Consider the following 24,104-nt stretch of genomic DNA (forward strand, 5'->3'; position numbering starts at 1 on the left):
TTAACATTTGACATCACAATTCTCTGCCTAAACAGAAATTAAATGCTTTTTATCCAAAAAATTTGATAACTACAAGTCAAAGAAATTGCACACCCACAAAATAGCACAACTAATTTCATTCATTGTCATATAACTGTCCTCTTTCTGTAATAAATTTCAATAAATTAACACACATTTCTAAAATATATCTCTTGAATAAAGATAAATAACTTTAATAATTTAAATAATAAAAAACATCACTCTTTCATTTAACAAACAATCACATATACTTTACTCCTATTTCATTTGTTAACATCTCTCCCCTCAAGAAACTTCCCCGTTAATTGTCAGACAGTTACAACATTGACCGAAGATCACCCATTATCAGCAATACAAGATAGTTTGAACTATGTATCACAAATCATTATACAAAAATTCTTGTACAGGCATGTAAGTAGTATTTTGTTTATTTTTAATTTATTACAATTCAATAGATTATCTCTTACCAATTTATGTAACAATAAAACACTGAAAACTTTGTTTTCAAAACTTCCACAAAATTTATTTTCAACTTTTATCACTACAGCTGTTTCGGCTGATTGCCTTTCTCAAGTGATCTATTTTCTCAAGTGATCTAGTTCTCCCCTCCTCAACTTATTTCATTGGAGACTATAAAGTGTAAACGTATGCCAAAAATAGATCACTTGAGAAAGGCAATCAGCCGAAGCAGCTGTAGTGATAAGAGTTTAAAATAAATTTTATGGAAGTTTTGAAAACAAAGTTTTCAGTGTTTTATTGTTACATAAAATGAATTTCCCTCAAGTAACGGTCGAATCCATCAATTCTTACCAATTTGTGGGTTTTTACTTTGTCTGCTAAATCAATTTTATGCATATTAATAAACACAGACATGTAATATTGGCATAATAATAAGACAGCACCCTAATATGGGTTTTTTATAATTTCAGCATTTAATTTACTTTGTACCGTTTAACCTGAAGATGCTTTGCAAATTTTAGAAAGCGAAACCGGTCGTTTTTGGGCAGTAAAATTAAATTGATTGTGAGTAAGTCTAATTTATTTCTTTTACCTATTTGTAATGGACTCACACAAGCAACACATTCATGAATTAAAATATTAATCTTTTTTTTATTAAACTATTAGTTTGTTTTGGTCATACATAATATTAATTGCCTTACCTCATCCACCCCTTACATTTATATACGGTTCATGGTTCATAATATACGCTTACCTGTGATAAATCTTTCACGGAGCTTTGGATATTTGACTGGCTAACCAAAATCCTGGCGTTGTTTACGTATATATCATTGTGGTAGCTTCCGGATATGTGAGTAATCCAGATTGGAGGACTTCCTGATAGTTCCGTAGGCAGAGACGTATAGGAGCTGCCAAGTTGGTCCGTTGTTTTCGGTATGCTAACTGTAATAAAAAAAAAAACAAATAAATAAATGGGCAAATACGTTGTTGATATTTATATAAAAAAGTCAATTGTTAAAAGAAATTTTGATATAAAGATTGTTCAGGTAATTCCGATGTTAGAGCGTCTTCAAGAACCTTTTAAAAAAATATTACAAACTACATTTTAGTATAATATAGCCCAGTCTATATACCTATCTAAAAAGCCAAATTTTTCCACTGTTGAACGTAGGCCTCCCAATATATCCAGTTTTCAATAATTTTCGTTTCCAAATGGTCTTGAATCGTATGTGTTTGATTGTCCCTTTCGATGCCTCAAATACTTATACCTAATTACTTAAGTAAAGTTAATGTTATTTATTTGTAGATGAGCGTAAGTCAATAATTTTGTTACGAACTGAATTTTTGAAATGTTCATTTTTAAACCGACTTTTTTAGATAATTTTTCCAACTAATCTATTAAGCTTTCTGGATATTGGACACATAGGCGATTTAACATGTTTCCATGGACGTTGATCTCCATTCTATGTTATTAAGCATATTTTGCAGACGGGCCACAAATATTTTTGTGATAATTGAACATACGAGAAACATTTCTTTCGCAAAGTATGGAAGGTCTGTGTATAATAGATATAATTATAAAAAATAAAACCACAAAAAAGCTCTTTTCAACTATTTTTTGTGATTTTTATTATTTTTTTACTATTAATATTATTTTTTTAGATTTTAAATCAACATTTATCTTATGTAAAATTTAATTTCAAAACTTGGCTTCGTCTTGAAAATTGTTCAAACCAATAGTTGATGAGATATATGAGAAAAAACAACGAAAAATAATGATTTTTTTATACTTTATAAAAAAACTTTATTTTATACTCTATGAATAAACTTTTGAGAACTTAGTAAAATTACGATTTCTACTGATACTTAAGCACAATTTAGGCAAAAAACTACGTTTATATACTTGCCACTCAACTCAAAATATATACCGCCAGATCTAATAAGACATTTGACAACATTACTTCCTCCCCTTCGTGTCAAGTTTTCGCGAGTATTCGAAATTGAATACTTTATTTCTCACGCTATCTAACAGACACTAGAGCATCCATTTTCAAGTAAATGATACAAAAACTCACTGAATTAAATAAACAAGACTGTAGCGTTGCGGATCTACTCTTCGGAAATGCAAATTCAGCTCCATGTTCAGCTTTTTCTGGGCAAATGCTGATGAAATTTACACAAAAATGGCTATACAACTCATAAATGTAAATTGTAGAGCTTTTATGTTTAAGAATTTACATATAAATTTGATATTTATTGGGGTGCATAATGAAATATAAAAAGACAGGTAAAGGGTTTTAAATATATTTTCAAAAATATGGCCTGTGTAATGTTTAAAATGTAGTGGATTTTACACGGATAATTTACTAAAATAAAATATAAATAAAAAAGTATTTAGTGAAAACTACATAAATTTTACAACAACAAATGGCACTCAATGTAATCAACTAAAATCCTTCTCTACCACGCAGATGATAGATTAAACATAACGAACTATGTTAATATTATCCGAGATTTATTTATTTGACCAAAAAACATTCCATTTAGTTCAGTCGTCAGAGATTTGACCTCTAAGAGCCGGTTGTTCGAACGCTAATCAAAACTTGATTGTAATCAAATATTTAATTACAAGAAAATAAAACACAGTAGTTGTCAAAATTATTAAAAATTGACTATTATTATTGATTTGTTAATAAAAACATAAAAATTAACATCAAAAAGAGTTTAATTATGGTTTATTTTAAATTAAAAATGCACAATAAAAATATTGAATAAAATAATCAGTCAACATAACCTTAAAATGTCACGTATATGATTTTAATTAAATATTTGTTGATTACAATCAAGTTTTGATTAGCGTTCAAACAACCGGCCCTAAAACTCATAGTGTAACGTTATAAACGTCACATCTTTATTAGTTTATATTTAAATAATTATTTTATTTTAATTTCTTTATTAACTTAATTAATTCCTTTACCTCCAGTTTCGTTTTTACTATTTTTTCTTCACAAAGTAGTTGGTGCCCTCTGTCTTTCTTTTCTTTCTCTTTCTTTCCGGTAGAATAAATATTTGCCTTCTTTCTCTGTCCGGTAAACTAAATATTCTGTTCTATGTTGACAGAAAAGCTAATTTCATCATAGGTATACATACTATGACATATGTGCTAACTTCATTTCAGTCTCCCACTTACTTTCCCTCAATCAGCTTTTCTGATATAGTGGGATATATTTTTTTGTCTATAATTAAAATTTATAAAAGAAGGTAAGAATTATAATAAGCTTTATTTTATGGTCTGCAGAATTTTCTTGGGTTTATTGGCCGTATTCAAGAATGTATTGGCTCTATTACCAGTTTATTGGTTTTATGGTATATTATTGGAAAATTTATTGACTTTATTAGTTTAAGAAAACACGAGCTCACACTTGAGATACTGAGCTAGATGAAGCATAGACGATAAGCTACCATGGTTGATTGAGGTATTATTTTTATAATAGTATTTCAATTCTCTTTGGCAGTCTTATCGTTACACATTGGCGCCCACGTTACTTGTTTTATTCGAAGAATTGAGCTCTGAATTTTTGGTTTGGAAGCAAATATACAAGCTTTAATAAATACTTTTTTTTACTAATTTTCATATGTGTTCATATTTTCATTGTTTGCAGTTAATTTTAATATTTACATACTTTTGACTATTTCTATATATTTTTTCACATTTTGGGATAAGAAGTATTACCATTTTCATATATTTCAGCATATTTGATTTATATTTTATGCTCAGATATTTTTACATGTTTTTTTTTGATGATAGGTACTTTTATATTGTTTTAAATGGTCTGTTTGTTTTTTTTTAACTAAACCAGTTTTTGTGGATAGCCTACTTTAACTACTTTCTTAATTTTTTAAAATTATTTCTTCAAGATGCTACTTAAACATCTAAAGACAAATGAATTATCATATGAAATTCTTATTGGGAATATATCTGTCCCAAGTACAGTAGAAGAAAATCAAAAGATTTTTACTGTACTTCTTTCTCAGGAAGCCAGTAACCGTAGTTTTTCTGATATTTCGGTCAATTTATCTTTTGATGTTAATTACCAACAAGCTTTAGCTTCCTATTCTGATCTGTTAAGTCTTATTCTGATTATTCAGGGACAAAATCTGATAGTAGATTCAAAGCTTTTAGTTCTCGTTGTACTCATTTGTCTGTTAGAATCTCCCGTCTACAGTCAACTTCTGTAGATGAAGAAAAATTGAAAAAAGCTATCCGCTATGATTTGTTAAAATTAGGGGATACTTTGTCTGATATTGTAGATTAACCTGATATTGTAGACCAACCTGTTGCTTCTACTCCTGATAGAGTAAACCTTAATTGTTCTTAATCTTCAACCTCACTTGTTAAGTCTGTTCCTGTTTATAAATGAAATATTAAAGAATTTTCTGGTAAAAAACCTCTAATTCCATTTCTTGAACAGATTGAAACTTTAAAGTTTTCAAGGAACTGCACTGATGAAGATTTATTCATCTCTGCAGGAGATTTATTTGAAGGTGCAGCTTTTACTTGGTGGCATAATCATTTCATAAAAAATTTATGGTCTGAATTAGTGGCTTCTTTAAAGGAAACTTATTTACCTTATAATTATGAAAGAAATACGTTCTACAAAACAGTCTTTTAAACAACCGGTCTCTGCATATATTTTTTATATGGAGTCTTTGATGCTCCGGTTTTCAAAATCTATTTCTGAATTTGAAATGGTGATGAAATCATTAATGGTGTTCTTCCTGACTATGTCAAGGCTCTTGCTTTCCAGGACGTGGAATCAGACTAGATGTGTAATGATAGAACTACCAAAAAGAATTAAAATACTATTATAAAAATAATACCTTAATAAACCATGGGAGCTTATCGTCTATGCTTCGCCTATCTCAGTATCTCAAGTATGAGTTCGTCTTGTCTTAAACTAGGAATTAAACCATGAACCCTTAGCTGATAGCAAATAAAACAATTAATTAACTAAACATATTTATTAAAAATGTGACAAAAAAACAATCAACCCTGTCAAGGCTTTGCAATAAATAAATTTGGCGATACTTATGGCATCGATGGGTGATTGTGTGTCCTCCCAATTAGATTATTCGGTCCTCCTGAGCTGCAGTTGTTCCATATTTGGGTGGCATCCCAATTATGTGGTTAGGTCCTCCAATAAAGTCATTAAATTCTCCAATAATATTCCATAAAACCAATAAACTGGTAACACAGCCAATAAATTCTTGAATACGGCCAATAAACCCAAGAGAATTCTGCAGACCATAAAATAAAGCTTATTATAATTTTTACCCTCTTTTATAAATTTTAATTACAGACAAAAAAACATATCCCACTATTTCAGAAAAGCTGATTAAGAAAAAGTAAGTGGGAGAGTAAAATGAATTTAGCACAGATGTCATAGGATGTATGCCTATGATGGAATTAGCTTTTCTGTCAACATGGAACAGAATATTTAGTCTACCGGACAGAGAGAAAGAAGGCAAATATTTATTCTACCGGAAAGAAGGAGAAAGAAAAAAAAAGGGAGAGGGCGCCAACTACTTTTTGAAGAAAAAATAGTAAAAACGAAACTGGAGGTAAAGGAATTAATAAATTAATAAAGAAATTAAAATAAAATAATTATTTATATATAAATTAATAAAGATGTGACGTTTTATAACGTTACAATAGGCATAAGCTGAATTTTGCTAAAAATGTCAATTTTGAGACCCCAAAAATATGCAAAAAATTATTCTTGGGAGGAAAAACGAAAAAAATCAATTTACCAAGAATCTGTACGTCGTAGAAAAAATGTTTCAAATAAAAAATGTAGCTGTGATGTGAACGAAAATGTTTATTAGCAATTTTTGTGTAGAATAAACCTTTATCCCTGAAACAACTCCTAAAGGGACCGGCGGTTTTGAATGTTAGTTACTCGTGCGAAACCAATCAACAGTAAAAATTCGATACAAACGACTGCACGTTATGGGAAATGTCTCCACGAAGACAATATTGGATGAAATTTGTAGTTGGCAGTTTTGAAAAGCTGTGTAATCAAAAAGAAGTCATTTTAGATTGTAATGTGAAACACATTTCAAAAAACCTTAAATTTGTTGAAAAAATTCATAATCACAAGTTCATGCTATAAATTTTGAAGATTAGGCCATATTAGTGGATGTTTCATAGCTACCGCTCTATGACAGTGACACATTTTATTGATCGATTTGACTGAAAATTTTATTTGATCGAGAATCGTCAAAAATGGCATCGCGCAACGTTTATTTACTTATTACCACCTTTACAAAAACTGACTTCATTTGAGCCAAAATACAAACATTTTATCACTTTGATCACTCTGATCAAAATATATCAAATTTTTACCGTCGAGTTGATACAAATTTTATTTAAAATTGATAATAAATATATATATAGATAATATATATAAATATATATATATATATATATATATATATATATATATATATATATATATATATATATATATATATAAATTACCGAACAGTAGTGCTCTAATTTGAATTTTTTCCTCCTTGAGTTTTTTGTATTTTAATATCAACTAATCATAGTTTTCACCACAATCACAAAAACCTACAAATTGTTTTGTATTGATATACTTCACCCTGGTTGTTTTTATTTAGCATTACACAAGGCCGTTGCATTTTTTGTGAAAACACTAAAGCAAATTCACATCCATTAACGAGCTAATGACATGAATAGTTATTTTGAATGCAGATCGGATAGTTTAGCCACAACTCGTTTGCCTTCTGCTTTATAACAAGAAAACATAATTCATGTAACATCTTGTACATCTTTGTCGAAGTTCGTATGCTCGTCAGCAATTTAGAACTTATCCAAATTCCAAACATAACCGGTTCAAGTTTCGATGGTTTGACTTGTGTCTTGTTATGGAAAGTTAATTGCGAGGAATGCTGACAACGTGGCGTCGAACTCCAATGACGGTTTGCTATATAAAATTTGTGTCATTTTTATTCTGAAAATCATTATAAATATATATATATATATATATATATATATATATATATATATATATATATATATAGATATTTATAGCTCTGCCACACAAACCAATTCATCTCCAAACTGCACAAAATGATCCTGGAAGTTGGGTACTGGACGCAAACTTTGAAACTCTGCTTCTTTAAAAACTGGAACACGTGTATATACCTTCCAAATTTGTTGGAAACGCCGCAAATCTCTTAGATACAAATCTCTTAGGTGAGAGACTACATAAAACAAAAACAGTGATTACTTCTATCAGAACTGACACATTACATTGAGTATAAATCACTTTTTTCAACAAATTTGCCGGCTTTTTAATGCTGGCACTCGGAGCGTCTTGACTTTTTAAAGATTCTTCCAAACCTTATTTTAACTTCGAATAAAATTTAACACTGCTACTACAGTACTTATTTTCCCATGATAGAAGACAAAAAAACACAAAACATTACAAATTTAAAGAAAAATTTGGACTAACACTGAAACCAGCTGCCCCTGACAGCGGCCTCAGCGAGAGTCGCTACTGAGAATATTAAGCGGCTTAACGCTCCAAGAAAATAATAAGGAAATACGCATCTGTGCAACGATGCAAAAGGATTGAAAATATAAGCTCAGTAAGCTTCCGGGTCAAACGGCGTCGATTATCACTGCGCCGAGCTTCCGACATCTTTTCTTATGCCTTATTAATGGCGTCCGAGGTCTCAGTCTCCCGAGCATTCAGGTTAACGTGGGGGTTAGCGCGAGGGCTAGCGCGAATATTTTTGATGGCGGGATTTTAAATGGAGAGTGAAGCAGACAATATTTTCTTTAGGAAGGAGAGGTCGCCATGTCGAAGGTAACCGAATGCAGTCATCTCTTTTTTTTAGACAATTTGGCCTTTTTTCAATTTCTATGACTTCTCGGATAATGATTGGTTTATAGAAGCGAATGGGAGCCATGGTTCTGTACTTTTCAAAATCAATTTTGTGACCTGTATGAAGATGGTGTTAACCTAGAGCGAGCTGAAATTGAATCGGGATTGCGAACAGAAATGGAATGGTCATAGATCCTATTTTGAATTATACGATGTGTTTGGCCTCTTCTTTAATATTCTGCCGTACAACCGGCCCACAGAGCTCGTCACACTAATACCTCTATAATTGGAACAGTCTCTTTTATTCCCTCTCTTATATATGGAGCTTATATAAGATTTATTCCAATCTTTAGGAATTTCCTGGTCTCCACACATACATTTATTGAATAGGTCTACTATTAATTCTAAAAGTGCAGTCGGCCCATATTTAACCAGCTCTATGGGAATGTCTCCAGGCCCTGCGGCTTTTCCGTTTTTAACCTCTTTTAAGGTTTCCGTCAATTCAGATAATGTTATTATAGGGATTTCCTGTCTTTCGTCTCTGTTGTCTATTAATTCCCTTATCTTTTCCCATCTGTACTCTACTCTATCCTCTTTCATCAGTTTCGTATAATATTCTTCCCATTCATTTAACTTTATGAGAGAAATGTTGTCTTCATTTTTCTCATTTTTCCTAAACTGTTTTAATGTTTTCCAAGCTTGCGCCACTTTTGTTCCACCCATAAATCTGTCCAGTTCATCACACTTAGCCTCCCAGTTTATATTTTTCGCCTTATCCACGTCTTTTTTAACTTCTCTATTCCATTTAGCGTATATTTTTCTGTCTTGAGGATCTTTGGATTGAAGCCATATGTGATATGCTTGTTTTTTCTTGAGAACTTTCTCTTCTAGTTCCGTTGACAACCATTCAGGTTTTCCTTTTTTCCGATTTTCAACTTTTCCCAGTGCTTCATTTGCCGCTTCATGAATATATTTTTTAATTACCTCATACAGACTTTCAGGGTCTAAGTCCTTTGTTTCTATATTTTTTATTTTCTGAGCTATTCTAATTTTATATAAGAACTTTGTCGAATCTTGTTTAAAGCTTTCCAGGTTATATTTTATGTTTTCTATGGTTGTTCCTATGTCTGTTACTTCATCATTTTTGTGACTTGATTGTTATCTCTTAAATGTCACCATTACTTTTACAATAATCATATGGTGGTCACTTCCACATTCTGGCCCTCTAAACACCTTCACGTCCTTCGTTTTTAGTTTAGAATCTTTACGATGAATGAAATAGTCAATTATTGATTTTAAATTCCTGGTAGGCTGCGTCCATGTAAATTTATGTATATTCTTATGGGGGAAGAAACCATTTAATATTTTCAAAGAATGTGTCTCGCAAAAATCTATTAATCTTTGACCATTGTATTAGTACCTACTTGTAAAATTTTAGTTGTAAGTTTTAGGTCAGTATTTAACAAGTTTATCATCATCATCATCTTAGTGCTACAGCCCTTAGAGGGCCTCGACCTTCTCAAGCTTTCTACGCCATTCTATTCTGTCCCTCGCTTGCATTTTCCAGTTGCCGACTCCGATCTTCTCGGCATCTTGTGTTCCCTGTCCATCCACCTCAGCTTTGGTCTACCCCGTCTTCTCATTCCCACAGGTTGCGCTGTTAGAATCTTTTTTATCATGTTAACAAGTTTATACCTCTGTAATTTTCTGGCTGTTTTATCTGCTTTTTTGAATAGTAGAATTATTTCGGTCGTTCTCCGTTCTTCTGGTATTTTATTGTGTTTTACAATTTTATTAATTAATGTTGTTAATTGTTCAGTTATTGCTGCTTTACAATATTTCCGTAATTAGTTTGGTATCCCATCTTTACCTACTGCTTTTCTATTCTTCAGCTTTTTAACTATTTTACGAAGGTTGTGTACATTTTTATTAAGTTCTTCATTTGTGGTAATTTCTGGTGTTTCCGGTTCTAGCGTCGTTTGTTCTATTACTATACTGAGAAATGTATTATTAAAAAATATTTTAGAATAAAAGATTTCGAAATGTCATCATCATCATCATTCTCTTTGCCTTTATCCCTATTCTTCCTCGGTTTCCCGTCTGAGTTTAAATTGGCGCAGTCAATAGTCTTTACGGATGTTATTTATTGTATAACATTTTTATAAAAGCCTTTAACGATCTTAATTCTTTATAGAATGAAGAGACTTACAGCTTAATCGGATGAACGCTTAAAATCACTAATAATTTTCTATGTCTGGAATTACGTCGAAAACTTAATAGCCCTTGCAGTATTTATAGAAACGTAATAAGCTTATCTTATTAACTTTTACAGATTTTTTTTGTCGCTTTGTCTCTCGGCTCGTCAAATTATCTTTTGCCTTCAACTTTATTTAATTACGAAAGTTTTAATTACTTTAACTATTGCTCTCAAATTGCCCTCTTTAAATTTAAATGCTTCTTTGCGTTAGTCGGATGAGTCGAATTGGTTTTTGGCTAAAGAACATTTTACATTAAGTTAATGTTTCCTTGTCGGAGAAAATGGAAGAGGTCTTTTCTCTTTTTTTTTTGTTTCTAGTTATCATGTACTTGTGTAATAGACGATAGTAGTTTATCAAAGTCTTTTAACCTAAATAGTGCGCCTATTCAAATAAAATACAAACTGTTAAGTAATTTTATTTTTGTTCTGTTGTAAAGTTTCGACATCAATACGTCTAATTATTAACAAAAAATGACTGAAACTTTATAAAACTCACCGTATAAAACAATATAAATTCATTTTTGCTCTTTTACTACTATCTCAAGGGCCATTTCCATAATTCTGCATCAACTTTCGAGTGTGTGACAACAAATATTTAAGTTTTTCTCGTCTTTTAATATTTTACAGCCTGGAAACTTGCATTTATATGTTGAACGTGATAAGATAAGGATCTGAAATGGATTTTCAGGAAGATAGGCAAACATCAGAATGACCTTCTGAGAGTTATACAGACAGAGGTAGTATTAGGAAAACATGCCTTAAAGGTCTAGAAAAATATACGGAAAGCAGTGGTGTAAGAATATTTAATTTAAATATATATATAAATATATATATATATATATATATATATATATACATATATATATATATATATATATATATATATTTATATATATATATATATAATATATATATATATATATATATATATATATATATATATATATATATATATATATATATATATATATATATATATATATGTATATATATTGTGATGATGTTTTATTTGTGAATGATGAGCAATGAGTGTTTTTTAATAATATATATATATATATATATATATATATATATATATATATATATATATAGGGTTTTTATCGCGGTTCTCAAAGAATTAGTTTGTAAGCACTTTTTAAATTATCTTTATTATATCTATTATGAAACACACATATATATCTAACATAACCAATGCAAAATTTAAAATAAACTATCTTTAAATTGAAATTCTTATGAAACTAATTAAATTATATAGACAGTGTAAAATTTAAACAAACTATCTTTAAAATTGAAATAATTATGACACTAACTAAATTATATTAACAAAATTTTGTACCTTTCTTTCACTGAATGCCTAAATGAAAATGTTCTCCAAAATAAAGATTCTAATCACCACTCAATGTCTTCGTTCTCAGCCTTGGTTATCCTTGTTTTTGTAAAATTACTCTTTCCACTTATCAGCTTCCACCAATTTAAAATATTTTTCTTCTTAACAGCACTTATATTTATTCTTCTTTTCAATATACCAATATCCAATCACCAAATATATTATATAATTTTAATTTTCAATTAATACTTCCTTCCATTCTCCAATTACCATTTTTACATAACATAATTTTTAATCTTCAATAATATTATCTTTATACTGTTTCTTAATCTTCATTGAACTTATTATATTGAACATCTGGACCTTCTTACTGACTATCTTGAACTTATTGAACAACTGACTTCACTAACTAAATGTGTCTCTCTTCTAACTAACTTTCTTACTAACTGACTGGCTATTTTGAATCCAAATCACCGGGTATTTATATCTTTTTCCATGTTCCAGAATCATCTGGCAAGAAATCATATTCGAATTGTTCTATATGATTGTTCTCGAAAAAGTATATGTTCTGGTTATGTCCATTTCACAGACATAACCATATTCGAGAACGTTCTACCGTAAACAAAGGTTAAATTCTGTATTCTAGAGAATTCTTTACTATTCTATCGAGAATTTTATCGACATTTAGACTTTTCAGATCAGAATATAAACTTACATCAGTAACTTAAACACTCTAATTTAATAAACTACACATTTTAAACAACATATAACCCTACTTTATATTCGTAATAATTATTTAAAATGTCATTTAAGTGTATAGTTGGTTGCCTATGCACATAGCTCACTTAAATATATTTACAATATTATAATTATTAAAATAAAACTTTTTACATTTATTATATGCTAATTTCTTAAGAATACCTCATATAAATAATTTTTATAACATTCTCTAGTATATAACTTATTAAAATAACCAAATACTTTTAATATCTAGTATATAACTTATAAATAAATTTTTTTAAACACTATTTTTCCTCCTCCTAAGTCCAATATCATTTCAATATATATATATATATATATATATATATATATATATATATATATATATCTCGTTCATAGCGTAATCCGCTTTTGGGTTTCCGTTCGCCAAGCCTGTCTATTTTGCCAGTTTTCTTCACATAGATTTCTTGCTGACATTGCCTTTGAAATTCCTTGTATCCATGTTGTTGGTGGTCGTCTTCGTTTTCTTTTCTCTGGTGGTATCCATTCTAATATTTTTTTTGGTAGTCTTTCTTCACCCATACGTCTAACATGTCCGTACCATGTAAATTGTTGTTTTTCGATGTCTTCTATAATTGATCTTTGTACATTCATTTGATTCCTTATGTCCTCATTTCTCATATGTTCTAATCTAGACTTTCCCGCTGCTCTCCTCCAAAAATCTATTTCAACTGTCAATAGGTTACCTTTAAGTTTTTGTGATAACTGCTATACTTCTGAGCCATAGACGATTACTGGTTTCAGTATGGTATCATATATTCTTTGTTTCGTTTCCCGTCTTATATTTTTCTGCCATAGTACTGAATTCAATGCACCTGCGTTTAATTATTTAAAAAAATACGGTGTGTTAAGATGTGTATATACAAATACATATATATATATATATATATATATATATATATATATATATATATATATATATATATATATACTCAATAAAGGGGAGAATAATACACCGTGATGATATTACGTTATTAAAACATTCTTGCGCCTTAGCACCAAATGGTATTTCCTCTAAACACACGGTCAATTTTAAAGGGATTAAAATTCTTTGAAATGAAAATAATTACACTAAAAGACAGTTCTTGGAAATGTGGTATATACTTAAATATCCAACTGCACTTAACAAGCGAACTGACACTAGTAATTTGACTCACATATATATCAAACTAGCTGACCCGCCGAATTTCGTACCACCCTAAAATGAAAATTTAATATTGTATCAAAGTTCAATAAGCTTTTGTTTTTGAGTCTAATAAGTAACAGAAATCTCTGCATAATGAAATAAATCCGGTTGAGGTGTCAATAGAGATTTTACCATTTTCAATATCTAACAATTACTTCGAAAACACAATTGTACTTTGATCTTGTTGCAAAAATACTCGACTTTATTTGCCAGGAAGTCTCTGGAGAAATCTCCAGGAAGTGATACCCGCGGAACTAATTAAATGTGGAGGTGCTACTCTGACTAATCAGATATATAAAATCATACTGAGACCCTGGAATGAGAAACAAATACCGAAAGAGTCACCACTCTTTCGGGATTTGTCTATTGGGATCGTTTGCCGCTACACAAAAAAGGTGATCAATTGGAATGTAGAAACTATAGGGGAATAACCCTCCTTAATACAGCATACAAAATATTTTCAAGTATTTTATATGGTCGCCTGAGTGCATATTCAGAGGAACTTCTTGGCAAATATCAAAGTGGTTTTAGGCCTGGTCGATCAACAACAGACCAGATCTTTGTGCTAAGGCAAATACTGGAAAAAACCAATGAATTCAATATCGACACATACCATCTTTTCGTAGATTTTAAATCGGCCTATGATAGTGTCCTCAGAAATAAATTGTATGAAGCCATGGATGAATTTCACATCCCCGATAAACTGATAAGATTGCTTAAGGCTACAATGCGTAAAGTTGTTTGCAAAGTCGAAATACAGGGCGAACAATCACAAGCAGTTGAAACGCATGTTGAGCTGCGACAGGAAGATTTGCTGGCGTGTCTCCTTTTCAACATAGCTCTGGAAAAGGCGGTCAGGGATGCTCAAATAGACAACAGAGGAAACATTTTTAATAAATTATCCCAACTGTTGGCATATGCAGATGATGTTGACCTAGTTGCCCGCACAACACGCAAGCTAGAAGAAATGTATACCACCTTGTCAAATACCTCAAAAAATATGGGCCTACAAACGAGGAGAAACCTAAGATAATGGCATCAACACCCAACAATAGAGCCAGAAACATCGGTCACCAATTCACGGTTGATAACTCTACCTTTGAAGTGGTAGACAAATTCACATATTAGGCTCCCTGATCACCAAAGAGAACGTCATGACGGAAGAAATCAAGCGAAGAATAATCCTAGCAAACAAATGCTATTTTGGACTAAGTAGACATATGAGAAGCAGAAACTTAAGCCAAAAAAACAAAAAATAACCATATACAAAACCCTTATACAACCAGTGTTGACATATGGATCGGAGACATGGACCATTTCCAAGGCAGATGAAAACCTCCTGTTTATATTTGAACGAAGGATCCTGAGAAGAATATTCGGTGGCATCTGTGAAAATGGTGTTTGGAGAAGGAGGTACAACTACGAGATATATCACAGATATAAACATATATTTGGTAATAAAGACGTAGTATTTCTTATAAAAATAGAAAGACTAAGATGAGAAAGACATCTGGCAAGATCACAGCAGAACAACCCTCCTAGAAGAATCATCATGTCACAACCCTTCTTAGTATAAGTAGGGGTAGGCCAAAACTCAGATGGAGGGATGATGTAGATGAGGATGGTAAAAAAATAGGGGCAGCAAACTGGCAACAGTTGGAAATGGATAGAACTGACTGGCGTAATAGACTCGGGAAGGTCGAGGCTCTTTTATAGGGCTGTAGCACCAGTGATGATAAATATCTAACAATTACTTCGAAAACACAATTGTACTTTGATCTGGTTGCAAAAATTCTCGACCTTATTTGCCGATTAGAGTGTCTATACATGCCGCCACAAATTGGATGATGTTAGGGATGCTTTTGTTCATCCACATCAGTTAATTTTCGTATAATTATTTAATAAGAAACAGACTAACAATAGAATCATAGCTCCACCAAAAATATTTTTGATTGTCACGAATATCTTTTAAAGTTCCGTCTAGTCTCTGTAATAACCTCTTATGAGCTAATTTATATTCCTTCCAATAAAGTTGCAGATATTCCAAATGATGCTAACGCTAGGGTTACTGCGATCTGATCCTTACCAACAATAATAAAATTAGTAATGTCCATCTCCAGCATCAAGGAAACAAATCCAATATTCACAGCTTCTATCAAAGTATCGTACGCAATATTATGTTGTTGATTTAATTGTAGAAAATTTGTATAATATACTTCGACAAATACTTCAGTGTTGAACTGTTGTTCTCGTTGTACTTGTTATTCTCTTTTATAACGTCACAAAGGAAATCAATATTACTTATTTACTGTTAAATTAATTATAGTCGGGCGTCATAAATTTTCTTTGAAAGTAGTTTAAGCTACATAAAACAAGTATAACTTGATAATAAACTAAAATAAAAAAATTAAATAAAATACAGACATTATTCTATTTCCATTTTATTTTATTCAATTTTTTTTTATTTTATTTTATTTAATTTTACTTCATTTAATTCTATTTTATTCGATTTTATTCTACTTTATTTCATTTTATTTTAATTAATTTTATTTTATATTAATTTAATTTTAATGTATTTAATTCTTTATTATTGTATTCAATTCTATTTTACTCTGTTTTATTTTATTCTATTTTCCTCTATTTTCCTTTATTTTATTCTACTTTATTCCATTTTATTTTAATTGAGTTTATTTTATTCTGATTTATTTGATTTTAACTTAAACTAGTTAATTTATTTAAACATATTAAAAAAAACTTTAATTTTGACAATTGACATTAAATATTTTTGTATAATATAAAAATAACCTTACAATGTCTATAAGATCCTATTTGTTACTTATATACCTAATCCTAGATTAAGAATTAAATTAAGATTATCGAAAAGAGTAAAACGTTGAATTTAATTAATTGTTATTTAAAGAATACTATAATCCGTAACATTCATCATACAATATGGAAGAACCATTAGATACAGCTAGATTAGCTGGCGCAAATAATGAAGAAATAGAGTTGTTACTTATAAATATTATCGGTATAACGTAAAACAATAAAAATGAAGATTTACTAATAGAGAATAATAATGATAATAAGTTTTTTGCATCGAAAATAATAATACTGTTGTAGTGAAGCTTAATCATCTGTTGTATATGGATGATTTGAAATTAATAGCTTCCACTCGAAGCTACTTAGATCAGATGCTAAAAACTGTAGAAAATTTCTCAAATGATATCAGTAAGAATTTTGGACTAGACTAGTCAGAGGAAAGGTTCAGGCCGGAGGTTTCGATATGCAAGATGGCGAAAACATCGAGGCAATGGGTGAAAATGATATGTACAAAGATCTCGAAGTAAAGCAAGCGCGAAATATTGACCATAAACAAATGAAAACTGAACTAACTTCGGAGTTCGTGCGAAGAGTAAGACAACTAAATCGGTCATATCTTAATAGTAAAAATTTGTTTAAGGCGTTAAATACGTACGCCTGTTCAGAAACCATTCAACATCTTACCGGTGGCTACCAGGCACATGTCGGTACTGATTATATAAAGAACGCCATAACTCAGTACCTAGGAAAGAATATCCACCAAGAGCTAGCTGACAAACTGGGACTTCTCCAAACCGACCATCTTCCTTATTATCAATACGTCCCTGACAGAATGCTTGAAAATAACAACTACAAGCTATACTGCGACCGCAGATCAACCAGTGGCACATAATAGACCGGATCTCATACTAGTTAATAAACTTACTCGGCAAACAACACTTATTGATGTGGCGATACCCAACACCAATAATTTACGTGTTAAATACAACGAAAAGATCACCAAGTATAGAGATCTAGAAATAAAAATCAGGAGACAATGGAAAATGGAAAGTACCCAGACAGTACCTGTTATTCTATCTACTACTGGTGATATTTCCAAAAACCTCCTAGAGAACATAAAACAGCTGGGACCGAATGAACATCTCTATAAGGTCATGCAGAAAGCTGTACTCCTCGCGACATCCAGATGTGTACGCAAAATTTTTGGGAGATACTCCAGCATACCAAGTCACCTAGGACTCGATAACACGGAAAGAGTTTCACCAGAGCTCAATCCTTTTGATACCGTAAGTATCTGGGATGAGTGAATTTTCCGCTTAGAGGAAGTCTGAGCCGTATGACTAAATCTGGGAATAATATTGCTTAAAACAATATTCCTAAGACAACAAAACATACAACAAATTTGATTAAATATCTATAGTAAAATAGACGTCTTTTTTCTTTCTACGAGTAATTTAAGGTTACGTCAAAATAAGGGATCTTAAAATAAAATGTCTTTGGTCTATATTTAATTTAAATACAGGCGGCGTTTATTTTATTAAAGCACAGTAATAAAAGACGCACAACTGCACATGCGTATATTTCAAAATTAAGGTACTTTTATTAAAGGATGACATAAAATACTTCTTTAATAACTCTATTTATTTTGTTAATCATAGCTTCCTTTGTTAGTCATAGTATGGCGCTATCTTTTAGTTATATTGTGATTTAAAATGGCAGAAAAACTGTTTTTAAGGTCTTTCTGTACATTTTTTTTCAATTATCCTTTAAACAAACCTTCTCCTGATAATAACAAACACAAAAAAAAGGTTTTTTTAATTTGATGCAGTCGTTCTAAAGTTATGTCCGTACAAACATTTCGGAGATTAATAATTTAAGCATATATCACAAAGAAACTCTACACATTTGGAAGAAACTACTTGTTGGTTCTATTTTCGTTGGTAGATAGTTTACGAGCTTCTTCTTCTTCGCGTGCCATATCAGAATTATCCGACGTTGGCGATCACCATTGCGAAGGCTTCTCGATCTTCTGCAATATGGAATAATTGTCCTGCATTTGTTATCTGTGTCCATTCACGAATGTTTTTTAACCAAGAAACTTGTTTTCTTCCTACACCTCTACGGCCCTCTATTTTACCTTTGAGGATCAGTTGTAATATTTTATATCGACTTCCCCTTACTATATTTCTCAGATAAGACATTTTTCGTAGTTTACCGGTCTTTAGCAGTTCTCTATCTTTGTTGACGCTCCTTAGTCATCATCAGTTGGCGCTACAACCCTTCATGAGCCTTGGCCTGCTTCAAAATATTCTTCCATCCTTCCCTATCGAATGTCTGTCTTCTCCAGCCCCTCACTCCAATCTCCCTCAGATCTTCCTGTACATCGTCCAGATATCTGAGTTTAGGTCGCCCCCTTCTTCTTCTTCCGACCGGCCTGTTTAGCATAGTCAGTACTTCTATGCTAACGCTCCTTAGTACTTCTCCATTAGTTTTCCTTGCTGTCCAAGGTATCTTTAGCATTCGTCTATGAACCCACATTTCCAATGCTTAAATTTAGTTCATGATAGATACTTTTAGCGTCCACACTTCTGCACTATACAAAAGTACGAACCAAACATAACACATAACCATTCTTTGTCTTAGTTTTAAACTGTGATGATTATTGCACAGCAATGACTTCATTTTTATAAAAGTAGTTTTAGTCATTGCTATTCTACATTTTATTTCTATGTCTGGATCTAGTTGGTCCGTTATCAAAGTTCCCAAATATGTCATTTTGTGGACTTTCTCAACTTGGACTCCGTTTAATTGAAGCTTTGCATCGGGATGTGGGTCACGACTAAACACTAAAAATTTGGTTTTGTTTCAGTTTATTTTTATGCCCATTTCCTCTCTTACCTCGTGAATACGATCAAGCAGAATTTGGAGACCTTCAATATTATCTGAAAGAATTACTGTATCGTCTGCATATCTAATCACATTCAGTAGTTCCCCGTTGATTTTTATTCCATATGGTTGTCTCTTAAGTGCCTTTTTAAATAACTGGTCCGAGTAAACATTGAACAATGTTGGCGACAAAATGCAATCTTGTCTGACTCCTCGTTGTATAGAGATTTCATCGGTGTAGTTATCTCCGTTTGATTGTAGTTACTACAATCAAACGGCCAAAATCAAAATAGAAGACCAGTTAACTGATAAAATTGCAATAGAACGTGGAGTACGACAGGGCTGTATTTTGTCTCCATTGTTGTTCAACATTTATTCTGAATGGGTATTTAAGGAAGCTTTAGACGGTTGTGCGAAAGGAATACTAATAAACGGTGAATGGTTGAATAACATTAGATATGCAGATGACACTATAGTTTTTGCTGATAATCTAAATGATTTACAGATATTAACAAATCGCATAACAGAAGTCAGCAACAGATACGGACTATCTCTTAACATAAAGAAAACCAAATTTATGACAATTAGTAAAAAACCAATACTAAACGCTCAACTTACAATCAACCAACAGAATATCGAAAGAGTCGAGCAATATACATATCTAGGCACCAATTTAAATAGCCAATGGGACCACTCAACAGAAATTAAACAGCGAATAATAAAAGCAAAAGCAGCATTCGTTAGAATGAGAACCATTTTCAACAGTCGAGACATATCATTAAAAACAAAATGCCGTCTATTGAACTGCTACATATTCACTGTTCTGCTCTACGCAATGAAAGCATGGACACTGACTGTTGCATCTATGGATTAGCTCGAAGCTTTCGAAATGTGGTGTTATAGGCGCATCTTAAGTATATCCTGGGTTGACAGAGTTACTAATGTGTAGGTCCTGCGTAGAATGGGGAAAGAATGTGAAATTCTCATAACCGTTAAAACTAAAAAGTTTCCTGCCATTTTCTGGCTTCAAAATTTACGAAAGTGGTATAACACAACTACCACTGAACTGTTCCGCACTGCAATAAATAAAGTAAAGATAGCCGTGATGATCAATCGCCACCATCCGGAACGGATAGGCACTTTAAGAAGAAGAAGTTATCTCCAATTTTTACGATAGCAGTTTGATTCCGGTACAAATTTTTAATGACACAAAGATCCTTGTCATCTATTCCGATATTCTTCAGTATTTGTATTAATTTTACATGCTGTACTTTATCGAATGCCTTTTCGAAGTCCACGAAACATGAAAATACATTTTTTCTTTGGTCATGGCATTTTTGTAATAGGATGTTAAGCGCAAAAAGTACCTTCCTGGTTCCAATAACATTTCTAAAACCAAATTAGGTATCTTCGAGATCGAGCTAAGCAATGTTTTTATCACATTTTGCACACAATTTTGCGTCGTGACTTGTACTCGTACTAAATTCTGGTCCAGAAGCTGGATATAAACTTTACTTAGATGAGGCCATTGCTTGTTTCATATATTTAACTTATATCGTCCAAAATACACAAGATACATGTACTGCAAAATCAAAGTTCTGTATACGATTTCACAAAAGATTCTACTCCTGTTGGAACAGAAACGTTATCGTATCTGGAACGAAAAATAAATGTTTGGAGTACATTTTCTTTACTACTCTTAATGACTGGAGTTAGGGAAGCAACTATTTATGTACTCTTCCAAAAATAAATACCTTTATCAGAAACGCCGGAAACATCAACAGGAAGAAAACCCTAGCAAATAGTTCTTATAAAACAAAAAGTTTAAAGAAAAGTGCGTTCATTTTATTTTCAAAAGAAGTTCACCTTGGACAAAGTTTTAGCAGACATTAGTAGTGAACAATCGACAAATTGTGAAAAGTTTTGCAAATTTTGTAATACGTGGCAATAAATGTTTGACACGCAAATATTTTATATGTGTAATGTATAATTTTATGTGCTGTAAACAGCAATATATTTTATATGTCAACGATTAGGAAACAAAAGGCAATGTCAATACAGTAAACATATTTCATATTATTTTAGCCCAGTTGTTGTTTAAATTGTAACATTACAAATGGTGCAGTTAATCCAAGGCGCTCACTATCGATATTAATATTAAATGCGGATGAAGTGTAAATGATGCATCTACCGAATTCGCCGATTTAGGATTATTCGCATTGAAGTTATGGTCTACAATTAACGCACTGTCTGATATGATAGTGCACTAATTACAAATTCATTACATTTGGTTTAATGTTTGAGGATGAAATATTCGTTTAGGACTTTATGGAACGAAAATTCGTAAATGAGTTTTTCAGACCAACCGGTAAATTAGAGTTATGTAGTTTGTATATTATATACATTATATAATTGTAAAAGATTTAAATCCTATTATAGTTCATATTGTTTTTTATTTTTTACTTATTAAAAAGGGCGCCCGACATCACAATGTAATTACTTTTGTTGCTGTCAGTTTAAGAAAAAAGAAGTCTTACTTATCACTTATGAAACAACTGAATTCTAAGATGGAGATTAAGCTGCCTAAAGGTTAAATAGATTTATTTAATATATATATATATATATATATATATATATATATATATATATATATATATTATTGTGATATTTAAAGTCTTGGTGCGCCAAGCAATAATTAGCTAATAAATTTTTTTGATTAATTAAAATTATTTAAATGATATGATTATGACTCTATCACAATTTTTAATTCTTTTATCTCAGGGTTAAATTCGTGCTTCAATATCTATGCTATTACATGTGAAAGGTAAGGTCCAGAGAATACCGGAATAATAAAAAACACATATGATCTAACACTATATATTGAAATAAAAATAATGAAATAATTCACACTCAAAAGTTTTCAATAAACAAATCTCATATAAGGATTCTCAAAATTTTGTTCTCCGTACGTGAACAATCAAAATTAATGGTACAAACAATATTAATTGAAATCTCAAAATCCCAAACTATTCTAACTCTCCTAATCAAAATATTTATATCCTTTCTAAATTACGTGTAAAAATTGTGTTATCAATAAAAGAAAAAACTGCAGAAAACAAAAATATCTCTCTCTGATGATGAGTGGTCCAAATCCTTGTTCCTTGTAGACTGTATTATCTCCTCTCAACCGCTCCCTATGTAATCAGCAATCTTACAACAGATTGTTGCAAGTATATCGTCCTTAATGATCTCCTTCAAAAGCAACAATCATTCAAATTATGATAGCCTTTCTCCTCTCGATAAACTGAATCTCTCGTTGGCCCGAGTGAAAAATGACTCTTGGAATATCTTCTCTTTACGATAAACTGAATCTCTCGTTGGCCTGAACAGTGACTCTTGGAATATAAGTAGAGAAATATGACTTACAATATTTTGCTGCTTCAGCTCCTGTCAGATACACTAACTCCACAAACACTCACTAACATTCAACACTACTGCTTGCTACATTTCGGGAAACCGCCAGAGAACAATCACTGTTCGTCTTACAGACTTGGAAACCAACTGATCCTCCTTTCTCTCTCCTCCATCTCGCTAAACTTTTTCCTACATACTTATCCCACCTTTTTCAATCTCCGCCAATCAAAACTCGTCACAATTCCCCCATTTTTTCATTTCGATAACAAACAAATTTTTACCTATAATTATAAAATTTCCTAAAACTTATTTACAAATAATATTTTCTATAATTCTTAAAAACTAACAAAAACCTCTTTCTAAAATCTCTTCTATTTGTCTCTAATCACTGCATTAATGTATTTTGGAAAACCCGTTTCAATTGTCTTTGGATTTCACTTAAAATTATGCGGGTCACTCAAGTATAACAAAGAAATAATTTATGTATAGCTTACATTTTGTTTAGTACAGGTAATCCAAGAATTTAATAACTTTCCTTCTTCGAAATGTTTGTTGGATATTATCCTACTTATCTGAATTATTTTAATGTTTTTGAACTTTGAAATATTTTTAAACAAACCAATATTTTTCTCGATTTTACATATCATAACAATATACATATATATTTATAGACTGTGTGTTCATAACGATCTATTATCTCATGACTTAATTATTTTCAGAATTAAAGCTCTGACCGGTCCATTTTTATTTTTGTTTTTGTAACATTTTTGTAAAATAAATAACTTTTACCCCCACTATCTTAGCAGATGTGACGTCGTCGACGTCATTTTTTTTTTAAAAGAATTTTTTTTAAATGGAAAGGGCATATTTTTACTGGGAAACCAGTGCTCGTATTTCTTAAAATTAAATTCGAAATTTATTTTACAAAGAAAATTATTACAGAAGTCATTTCATATTAAAGAAAAAAACAAATATCATAATTATAACAAATGCTCGAATGGAGTGGCCTATTAATTGTTGTACGATACAGAAGGTAAA

General features: G+C 31.1%; 1 protein-coding gene across 3 annotated transcripts in view; it reads right to left on the reverse strand.

Annotated features, from left to right (window-relative positions):
• The window catches only part of Fas1 (fasciclin 1 Fas1 domain-containing), a 304,785-nt gene that overhangs the window by 248,954 nt on the left and 31,727 nt on the right, over positions 1–24,104 (reverse strand). For all 3 annotated transcript variants that reach the window (XM_072540109.1, XM_072540108.1, XM_072540107.1), the window contains exon 2: positions 1,232–1,419. In XM_072540109.1, coding sequence (XP_072396210.1) covers positions 1,232–1,419 — 188 coding nt within the window. The remainder of the gene's footprint in view (positions 1–1,231; positions 1,420–24,104) is intronic.

This window comes from Diabrotica undecimpunctata, chromosome 8 (genome assembly GCF_040954645.1).
Source record: "Diabrotica undecimpunctata isolate CICGRU chromosome 8, icDiaUnde3, whole genome shotgun sequence".
NCBI lineage: Eukaryota > Metazoa > Arthropoda > Insecta > Coleoptera > Chrysomelidae > Diabrotica > Diabrotica undecimpunctata.